Genomic DNA, 11,452 nt, shown 5'->3' with positions numbered 1-11,452 from the left:
CAATCAAATAGTATCCATGAAAAGTTCCAATCAGGATTTAGACCGAACCACAGCACTGTACGTAAAACAGTACGTAAACGTAAAAACACTCCAATGAATAACCAAACTAAATCAAATGTATGTAACATTACAATACATTCACTATAACAGCATAAAATCTATTAATTCGTACATTAAGCTACAGTAATAAAACCGTACAACATAACTAGCATATAAGCTTTTATCTTTGTAACAGGAACCACTGAGCTACTAAACAAAAGAACCAAATATAAATTATATTCGTATAGTATCAAATAAGTAGCTACGTTATCTGGCTGGGTTAGTTAGCGCTACAACATCCATTATAAAAACACTTTAACACATTGAATTTTCCACCAACTTAGTCAAGACACGAGATTCAAACCGTGAGGTAACGGAACGAACAAAATAGTGTGGTTAAGATGTGGTTAAAAGGTGTTAGTGGTACGTATTACTAAGTTAAGTACTTACAGGTCAACCAGTAGTCCAACACTTCCAAACACCAACACGACAATAGGCGCAACTCCACTAAACGCCCGATGCTGATATTGAGAATAAGGAAATCTGTGGTCTGTAATGTCCGATGGTGATGGTAGGTAGAGGTGGGCGGATCGATCCAAATATCGATACCAACGCTGCTATTGATTTGGAGCAATACTCGTGTAAAAGGATTAATACTCAAATCTTTTTAACTCTCCCGCACACACCGACTGCTGCGTACGTGGATTCATCAAAGTCTCTTCTCTGTCTGTAAGAGCAGCGTTGCCAACAAGTTTCCGCAAAAGTCCAGGGGGTGGAGCTAGATCTAGATCCAACTCCTCCCACCGTCCATAGTTTCTTTTGGTCCGTCCAGGGGGCGGAGCTGCATCTAATCCAACTCCTCCTACGTGTCGCTTACGTTTTCCGACCAGGAAATAGAAATCCAATAAATTCACCCTTAAGACTGCTACCGTTTAGAGATCAAAAATGTTCTTTAAATGTTATTTAAATAACACAATACACGTTTTTTAAGTTTACAAGAAAACGTAAAAGTTACCAACTCCTCAGTAAGGCTGTCCTAAAAGTCACAAATTGGCGTCATCGCCTAATTTGCATAAAACCGTAAAATAATAACGTTGTGGGAGAGAAAAATGATTAAAATACCGTAAATATGTTAGAGTGACTGACGGAGACTGTGTGAGTTAAATTCAGTGATTTATTTTGTATTACACTGAAGACGCATTTATATTTACATCCGGCTCTGTAAATACGGGGCGGGGTCAATCAGCGGCGGCGGCTTTGGGCATGCGCAGTTCATTTGCAGCGTGGACGTGGAGCGGTGTGGATCTGCTCTGACTGTCAGACTGCATTGTGAGTGTTGTGGGCGGGGCTCACGGCAGCACCCCGCTGCTCGCTGAGGACAGTAACTGAAGACCATGTGTGTTCATCTCCGAGTCTACAAAAGTCTCCAGTAACACCACAAAAAGTCACTAGATTTGTCACTACTTGCTTAAAATAGTCACACAGCACGGAGCAGCGCACCCGCCCCCTCTCGTCTTTAGTTTACACACCGTCACGTTGCTCAGCAACCATGCAGGTAGGCTCCGCCTGGCCCCGCCCACTCAGCGCTCTCCTCGAGTCGACACCTTACAGTACGGAGAGAGAGAGACACCACCGGAGTATTGAAATGTCTGAGAGGAAGACATGCGCCGTTTGGCTTTATTTTATTGCAGAAAATAAAACTACAGCAAGCTGTATAGTTTGAAACAGGGCTGTTAAATACAGTGGAAACACAACAACTGTGTTAGTTGTAATTAATAGGGAGAGTTATGGAGTTAATGGAGATAAATTCATCCAGAACTCTTGATGTCGAAACATGCCTGCTTATAGTTTGAATTTAATGTGATAATGGTGAGGTGAAGTCAACTCTAGCTTTCTTATTCACAGCTTCAGGAATATGGTGGGACCATTTAAGGTGGAATTTTAGACAATAAATTGGTGATTTTAGTCCAAATGTGCTGTGTTGTTGTGTGGCAGCTGTAATTTAGTGATGAGAAGATGATACCTCAAGGAGTGTATCCACACACTACACAAACTGTTGACACTGTATTGACACTGTGTTGGTCATTGTTGAGTGCCAGGCTGTAATTTAGTGATGGGAAGATGATACTATTTAGTTCAACTTGTGACTTTGATGAGGAAGAATTGCACATTACAAATCTGCATGAGAAAGAAATGTGAGTTACCAGATACGTACAGAGCTGCAAATGATGAATTAATTTGTCAATGAATGTATTACTCATTACAATATAAAATAATGTTCTAAGCACATAACAAGTTGGTGCAGTGCATGAAGTAAGGTCTGGTAATCCATAACATTATTATCAAATCACTTTAAGTCAAAGGTAGTTTGTGTAAATTTAAAAACAGATCACCTTACTAATAATGCTTTTTTATTCCCATTTTCTTTTGTCTCTCCCTCCAACACAGTTCTAAGCAGGTCATAGAGGCACTGGGTGATCATGACTATCTGGAGGAGACTCTGTCTGTAGAAGAACAACTTGATGCAGCAAAGAGGGAGATTGACCATCTGGAGGAAGAAAACCTCAAGAGTGAGCGGTTTCATCTACAACGCTTCCAGTGTGAGCCTAAACTGATCATGTTTTTACACTGGATTTAAAGATGATGACACACTAAAAGCTGTGTAAAAGCAGCCTGTACACAGGCTCCATCTCAGATAAAGAAATTACCACAGAGTCTGGCATTCTGAGCCTACTTGAACCAGGAGATGAAGTAATTGTAGATAAAGGGTTTCTTATTATGTTTCGATACACATATTAATAATATAACTAGGGTAGCGTTCTTTCACTTGCGCAACATTGTCAAAATTAGAAACATATTAAATATTAGCGATGCAGAAAAACTAATCCATGCATTCATATCCTCTCGTTTAGATTATTGCAACAGTCTCCTAGCTGGATGTTCTGGTAAATCGATAAACAAACTCCAGCTGGTTCAGAATGCAGCAGCACGAGTTTTAACAAAAGCTAAAAAGTTTGATCACATTAGTCCCGTACTATCGTCATTACACTGGCTGCCAATTAGATTCCGTATTGACTATAAAATACTTTTATTAACATATAAAACGCTGCATGGCTTAGCTCCAGACTATCTTAGTGAACTTATTGAACAATATAACCCAGCGCGTTCAGCTCCTTCGTTCTGGCCGGCGTGTACATTACGCCGAGTGCGTGCACCAGCGACGCGCAGAAACAGCTTGCCGAACAGATAATGGAACTAGAGAGAGATCATCCAGACTCATCTGAACAGATAATGGAACTAGAGAGAGATCATCCAGACTCATCTGAACAGATAATGGAACTAGAGAGAGATCATCCAGACTCATCTGAACAGATAATGGAACTAGAGAGAGATCATCCAGACTCATCTGAACAGATAATGGAACTAGAGAGAGATCATCCAGACTCATCTGAACAGATAATGGAACTAGAGAGAGATCATCCAGACTCATCCTGAACAGATAATGGAACTAGAGAGAGATCATCCAGACTCATCTGAACTAGGGCTGCACGATGAATCGTATTTTTATCGTTATCGCGATGTGAAGTTTCACGATAAACACATCGAAAGAGCCACGATAACTCCTTGAATAACAGCAAACTCAAATTGCATTATCCTCGTCCAGCAATAGAGGGAGCTATTCGCGCTGCACACTATGATCACGTGACGTAAGTAGGCAAGAGGCAGAGTGAGGTGAACACGCTCATCAGACAGGCGATTTGGTTTAAGCCTGGTTTACACTTGACGCAGCGCGAGGGTCCGCAAGGCGAAAAATAACGTAATCACGGTGGCTTCGCCCGTGCGCGATGGGTCTCGCGCGCTGTCGATTCACGAGGTCGTGCACCTCTCGAATTTTGTAAGTTCGCGCGCGCCGCGTCTCAGCGCAATGAGAATAGTCATGTTTGCCGGGTTCATACACCTATACAAGGTGGAATTAAAGCACTTGTACGTCACTTTCAAGGTCCATTTCAATAATTTCCAGCTCGTTAAACTTAATTGAGTTAAATATTTTATACATATACTCTAAATGATTCGAAATAATTCGCTTTTTTTTATCACATTATTTAATGCTTGTTTATTTTCAAAACGCCCAATCTTAACGTCTTCACGTTCTTTCATGTTTCGTCCTGGAATTACAAGAGGCTCGTATTTGTTAATGTAATTACAAGAGAACTGTTCAGTCAGACAGATATTTGTTGTGAAACGAAGTAGTTACAATTTCAAGTACTTTAGCCTAAATTCCAGCACTTTTCAAACCTGATACACAAAGCAACATTAAAATTGGTCAGGTAAATGTTCATTCCCCTGTATTTGAGGGGTGTTTTTTTCTATACTACTAGGCCTACATATCGTTTCGGACAACACTGCAAAGAATGTGACACGGCAAGATTAAATGCTTCCGTCGTTCGCGGAGGGTTACGCGAGGTGTGCGGAGTCGCGCTACGGTCACTCGTGAAAGTATAAACTAGATTGAATCTATTGTTGAATAAACCTGCAAAATATTTGGAATTATTCTGGATTCATTACACAGTAAAAAAAAACGAATTAACGTGCTGCTGTTCAGAGAGACACTACATCTCTGTATTTTAATCTTAATTTATCGTGGTTCACATCGATATCGGAATATCCAACAATGTTATCGCACATCGTAATTCTAGTCCATATCGTGCACCCCTAATCTGAACAGATAATGGAACTAGAGAGAGATCATCCAGACTCATCTGAACAGATAATGAAACTAGAGAGAGATCATCCAGACTCATCTGAACAGATAATGGAACTAGAGAGAGATCATCCAGACTCATCTGAACAGATAATGGAACTAGAGAGAGATCATCCAGACTCATCTGAACAGATAATGGAACTAGAGAGAGATCATCCAGACTCATCTGAACAGATAATGGAACTAGAGAGAGATCATCCAGACTGGCTGCTGATCACCCTGGGGGACTTTAACAGCGCTAACCTCAGGAAGGAGATGCCCAAGTACAGGCAACACATCACATGTGCTACACGTGAAGGCAACATGCTGGACAAATGCTACACAAGCATCAAGAATGCCTATCACGCTGTTGCGCGCGCCGCTCTCGGGCTCTCCGATCACAGCCTCGTTCACCTCATTCCCACGTACCGGCAGAAACTCAAAACCAACAAGCCGGCTGGTACAAAGACAAGACATATATAGGCAAACAAACAACCCTCAGGTGAGACGGATCACGGGCTCCGCCCACCTGAGGGACGCAGATGACTTCACCAAACAACAACAACAACAGCCGCTGTGGACGGAGGCGGCCGGTAGGGGGCCGCCTCACCGTGACAAAAACTACAGCTGTAACGGGTAGAGTTGACAAATAAAGAGATAAACTCATAAATTTGACTTTCAATATCAGAATTGTGATCGTAATTAAAACTTATCTATATTTAGTTTTAGCCAGGTGAAAGAAAAGGGCTTTATGCAGGGTTTTGTTAAAATTTTACCTAAATTGAAAAATTCCCAGACTGCTTATAAATTTTTTTTTATTTAAGTTTTACATATCACAACATCGGCAATATTCTCACCTTTAATTTAAGCCATATTTTATAAAAATCGAATAAGAAATAAGGGCGCTAGGACTGTTTTTGTGACAGATGGATGCACATCCCGCATAGGAACTACACTGCTTTGCTGACATGACTCAATAGTAATGGCTCCGAGGGCGACGCATTGCTAGCTATAGCGGCAACAGGCGATGTCCAATCCAGTAATATAGATCAATGTTCTCACTTTAAAGAAAAATACACGTTTACATTTTATACTTTCAGTTTATTAAGTGTGAGCACTTTTAAAATAAAAATGCATTTGGTAGCAACAGCTTTTAGGTGAATTCTTAATTATTTCAATCATAATAATAATGCACTGGTTAGTGTCCCAGTAGGAGTCCACTGTTGCAGATATAGACACCTCAAAGATGTCCTCTGTTTATTGTCCTGGATTACCTTTCTTGAAGGTAGATTTATGAATAACCTTTTCACCAGTCTTCCAGCCATCAGTAACTACCAACAGGGTATCTGGACATTTTAAAATCTCAAATTCAATGACTTTTAAGACCTTTTTAATACCTCTCACAAGAAAAAATAATACTATTACTGGGGATGCAGGTGTGTGCCGGGGGGGGTGTGGCGAACGAAAATTGTTGACGTTGTTGAGGCCGTATACTCCAACGCTAGGAATCTAGCACTAGGACCCTGGAGCGGTTATTTTCTGCATTAGCGCTAGATTCGGCAAAGTTCACATCGCGCCAGAACAACTGAACAACACACACTTATAATAATTTAATGCCTCCCCTCATAAAATTCCAGACATTTTAAGACATTTTTAGGCCTTGAATATGGAAAACTAAATTTAAGACTTTTTAAGGACCCGCGGGTACCCTGTACCAACTACCAGTAACTATTTGCTGATTAATATCGATATAATACTAGTTTTAACATGTTGCTCCTGTACACAGTCAGGAAACAGCTCAAATACATTTTTAATAACACTAAACCCCGAATTGGATTGAATCGATTAAATCGGATTAACTCGAAATAAATCAATTCTTAATCTTCAGAATCGGATCGATTCTTGGCATTTGAATCAATACCCAGCCCTATTAGTAAAACTCTTCCCACACTCTGAGCAGTGAAATGGCTTCTCTCCTGTGTGAATGTGCTGGTGTTCATGGAGATGACTGTGTTTAATAAAACTCTTCCCACACTGTGAGCAGTGATATGGCTTCTCTCCTGTGTGAATGCGCTGGTGTTGCTGGAGATTTCCCTGTGTAGTAAAACTCTTCCCACACTCTGAGCAGTGATATGGCTTCTCTCCTGTGTGAATGCGCTGGTGTTGCTGGAGATTTCCCTGTGTAGTAAAACTCTTCCCACACTCTGAGCAGTGATATGGCTTCTCTCCTGTGTGAATGCGCTGGTGTTCGTTGAGATGACTCTGTTTAGTAAAACTGTTCCCACACTCTGAGCAGTGATATGGTTTCTCTCCTGTGTGAATGCGCTGGTGTACGTTGAGATGACTCTGTGTAGTAAAACTCTTCCCACACTCTGAGCAGTGATATGGCTTCTCTCCTGTGTGAATGCACTGGTGCAGTTGAAGACTTCTCTGTGTAGTAAAACTCTTCCCACACTCTGAGCAGTGATATGGTTTCTCTCCTGTGTGAATGTGCTGGTGTTGCTGAAGATTTCCCTGTGTAGTAAAACTGTTCCCACACTCTGAGCAGTGATATGGCTTCTCTCCTGTGTGAATGCGCTGGTGTTGCTGGAGATTTCCCTGTGTAGTAAAACTGTTCCCACACTCTGAGCAGTGATATGGCTTCTCTCCTGTGTGAATGCGCTGGTGTTCGTTGAGATGACTCTGTTTATTAAAACTCTTCCCACACTCTGAGCAGTGATATGGTTTCTCTCCTGTGTGAATGCGCTGGTGTTCGTTGAGATGACTCTGTGTAGTAAAACTCTTCCCACACTCTGAGCAGTGATATGGCTTCTCTCCTGTGTGAATGCGCTGGTGTGTTTTGAGACTATTCTGTTGAGTAAAACTCTTCCCACACTCTGAGCAGTGATATGGCTTCTCTCCTGTGTGAATGCGCTGGTGTTTCTGGAGATTTCCCTGTGTAGTAAAACTCTTCCCACACTCTGAGCAGTGATATGGTTTCTCTCCTGTGTGAATGCGCTGGTGTACGTTGAGATTACTCTGTGTGGTAAAACTCTTCCCACACTCTGAGCAGTGATATGGCTTATCTCCTGTGTGAATGCGCTGGTGCCGTTGAAGACTTCTCTGTGTAGTAAAACTCTTCCCACACTCTGAGCAGTAATATAGCTTCTCTCCTGTGTGAATGCGCTGGTGTTTCTGGAGATCACTTTGTTTAGTAAAATTCTTCCCACACTCTAAGCAGTTGTAGCTTTTCTCCTTTTCCATGTTTACTGATTTCAGCAGTCTGACATACTCCTCACAGATAAATGTGTTTATGTAGGTAAAGTTTACCTGTTGAGGAAAGTGGATAGCATTAATTCCTAGAGGAAAAAGACATTATTTCATCTTCTTCTCACAATGAATTTGCAATCATGACAAAGAACCATTTGGGCTCTGCATAATGCTAAAGACATTAATTCTAAAGACATTCATGCTAAAGACCATCAGGAGACAGTGCTAGGCTTCCTTACTTCACTAAAATGCAAGCATTTGTTGTTGTGATACGTGTCTCTCTCTGTTTGGTTCAGTGTCACTCTATGTGCCAGTCTATAGGGACTTTTATTTTGTATGGTTCATCAACTTTATTTTCAAAGTTGTTCTTTTCCTTCCTTTCTCTCTCATGGTGCTGCAGAGCTGCTTTGGTCTGTTGAAGCTCCTTATGAGTTCCAGCAGTGTGATTTGATCTTTTTAGTTATTGTGCATCAGAGAGTTAATCTATGGGCAGCACCAACATATCACAGAAAATTCACCTGTGCACACGATTACTCATTGTGCCATGTTTCCAGGTTGATTAAAGGTAAAAATGATGTTGGCCTCTTTAGAAAGCACTCCTGTTAAAAGTGTGCAAAAAGTCACATGATCCACAAAGGACATATATTGTACGTACGTATTTGTGCGTGTAGTGTGATGTATTAGAAAGTTGCTGTGCATTTGCTTGAACGTCACATATGAATTTACAACTATCGCATTTTGTATTTGTAAGTCACTGTTTTCGTTTGAAAATAACGTTGTTTGCTTGCAAATAGAATATTTGTGGAATATGTTCTACAGTGTAGCTCCAGTTAAAACTAAATTAATTAGGGAGAAAAAGCTTGCACCATGGTATGACGACCACACTCGTCTTCTAAAACAGGCAGCTCGAGCAGCGGAGCGCAAATGGATATCCACCTCACTAGAAGTGTTTAGAATCGCATGGAAAGACGCCGTAGTCAAATATAAACATGCCCTAATAAAAGCTAGAGCCTCATATTATTCGACACTAATAGAAAACAACAAAAATAACCCTAGATTTCTCTTCGCGACTGTATCAAAACTAACAAGAAATATCAATGACACTAGTTCTAATACGACACTTACACACACTTGTGATGAATTTTTAAACTTTTTTAGTAATAACATAGATATTATCCGACTACAGAGTCATAATAGGCCTACATCACAGCCTAACCTCCAATCCAACCCCAGTAGTATAGGTATTAGTAACTACGCATCCGAAAATATTACTGAGCTAAATGTCTTCGATCCTATATCACAAAAAGAGCTCACAACACTAATTCGTTCGTCTAAGCCTACATCATGTATATTAGACCCAGTTCCAACCCGTCTATTCAAAGACCTACTCCCAACTATTACAGGGCCCTTGCTTAATATGATTAACAGTTCCCTTAACCTAGGATATGTGCCCAAACAATTAAAATGCGCCGTAATTAGACCCTTGATTAAAAAACAGAATCTCGATCCGCAGATTCTAGCCAACTATAGACCAATTTCTAATCTCCCATTTATCTCTAAAATTCTACAAAAAAGCAGTTTACATTCAGTTATACCATTATCTCCAATCAAATAGTATCCATGAAAAGTTCCAATCAGGATTTAGACCGAACCACAGCACTGTACGTAAAACAGTACGTAAACGTAAAAACACTCCAATGAATAACCAAACTAAATCAAATGTATGTAACATTACAATACATTCACTATAACAGCATAAAATCTATTAATTCGTACATTAAAGCTACAGTAATAAAACCGTACAACATAACTAGCATATAAGCTTTTATCTTTGTAACAGGAACCACTGAGCTACTAAACAAAAGAACCAAATATAATTATATTCGTATAGTATCAAATAAGTAGCTACGTTATCTGGCTGGGTTAGTTAGCGCTACAACATCCATTATAAAAACACTTTAACACATTGAATTTTCCACCAACTTAGTCAAGACACGAGATTCAACCGTGAGGTAACGGAACGAACAAAATAGTGTGGTTAAGATGTGGTTAAAAGGTGTTAGTGGTACGTATTACTAAGTTAAGTACTTACAGGTCAACCAGTAGTCCAACACTTCCAAACACCAACACGACAATAGGCGCAACTCCACTAAACGCCCGATGCTGATATTGAGAATAAGGAAATCTGTGGTCTGTAATGTCCGATGGTGATGGTAGGTAGAGGTGGGCGGATCGATCCAAATATCGATACCAATGCTGCTATTGATTTGGAGCAATACTCGTGTAAAAAGATTAATACTCAATCTTTTTAACTCTCCCGCACACACCGACTGCTGCGTACGTGGATTCATCAAAGTCTCTTCTCTGTCTGTAAGAGCAGCGTTGCCAACAAGTTTCCGCAAAAGTCCAGGGGGTGGAGCTAGATCTAGATCCAACTCCTCCCACCGTCCATAGTTTCTTTTGGTCCGTCCAGGGGGCGGAGCTGCATCTAATCCAACTCCTCCTACGTGTCGCTTACGTTTTCCGACCAGGAAATAGAAATCCAATAAATTCACCCTTAAGACTGCTACCGTTTAGAGATCAAAATGTTCTTTAAATGTTATTTAAATAACACAATACACGTTTTTTAAGTTTACAAGAAAACGTAAAAGTTACCAACTCCTCAGTAAGGCTGTCCTAAAAGTCACAAATTGGCGTCATCGCCTAATTTGCATAAAACCGTAAAATAATAACGTTGTGGGAGAGAAAAAATGATTAAAATACCGTAAATATGTTAGAGTGACTGACGGAGACTGTGTGAGTTAAATTCAGTGATTTATTTTGTATTACACTGAAGACGCATTTATATTTACATCCGGCTCTGTAAATACGGGGCGGGGTCAATCAGCGGCGGCTTTGGGCATGCGCAGTTCATTTGCAGCGTGGACGTGGAGCGGTGTGGATCTGCTCTGACTGTCAGACTGCATTGTGAGTGTTGTGGGCGGGGCTCACGGCAGCACCCGCTGCTCGCTGAGGACAGTAACTGAAGACCATGTGTGTTCATCTCCGAGTCTACAAAAGTCTCCAGTAACACCACAAAAAGTCACTAGATTTGTCACTACTTGCTTAAAATAGTCACACAGCACGGAGCAGCGCACCTGCCCCCTCTCGTCTTTAGTTTACACCGTCACGTTGCTCAGCAACCATGCAGGTAGGCTCCGCCTGGCCCCGCCCACTCAGCGCTCTCCTCGAGTCGACACCTTACAGTACGGAGAGAGAGAGACACCACCGGAGTATTGAAATGTCTGAGAGGAAGACATGCGCCGTTTGGCTTTATTTTATTGCAGAAAATAAAACTACAGCAAGCTGTATAGTTTGAAACAGGGCTGTTAAATACAGTGGAAACACAACAACTGTGTTAGTTGTAATTAATAGGGAGAGTTA

At 40.9% G+C, this 11,452-nt stretch overlaps 1 protein-coding gene across 2 annotated transcripts in view; it reads right to left on the bottom strand.

Moving 5' to 3' along the window:
• Nucleotides 1–6,626: 6,626 nt before the first annotated feature.
• The window catches only part of LOC143497285 (uncharacterized), a 377,240-nt gene continuing 372,414 nt past the window's right edge, over nucleotides 6,627–11,452 (bottom strand). For both annotated transcript variants that reach the window (XM_076993173.1, XM_076993174.1), the window contains one exon: nucleotides 6,627–7,877. In XM_076993173.1, the coding sequence (XP_076849288.1) occupies nucleotides 6,695–7,877 (1,183 nt within the window). In that variant the 3' untranslated portion in view covers nucleotides 6,627–6,694. The remainder of the gene's footprint in view (nucleotides 7,878–11,452) is intronic.

This window comes from Brachyhypopomus gauderio, unplaced genomic scaffold (assembly GCF_052324685.1).
Source record: "Brachyhypopomus gauderio isolate BG-103 unplaced genomic scaffold, BGAUD_0.2 sc105, whole genome shotgun sequence".
NCBI lineage: Eukaryota > Metazoa > Chordata > Actinopteri > Gymnotiformes > Hypopomidae > Brachyhypopomus > Brachyhypopomus gauderio.
This window is presented reverse-complemented; position numbering and strand designations above follow the sequence as displayed.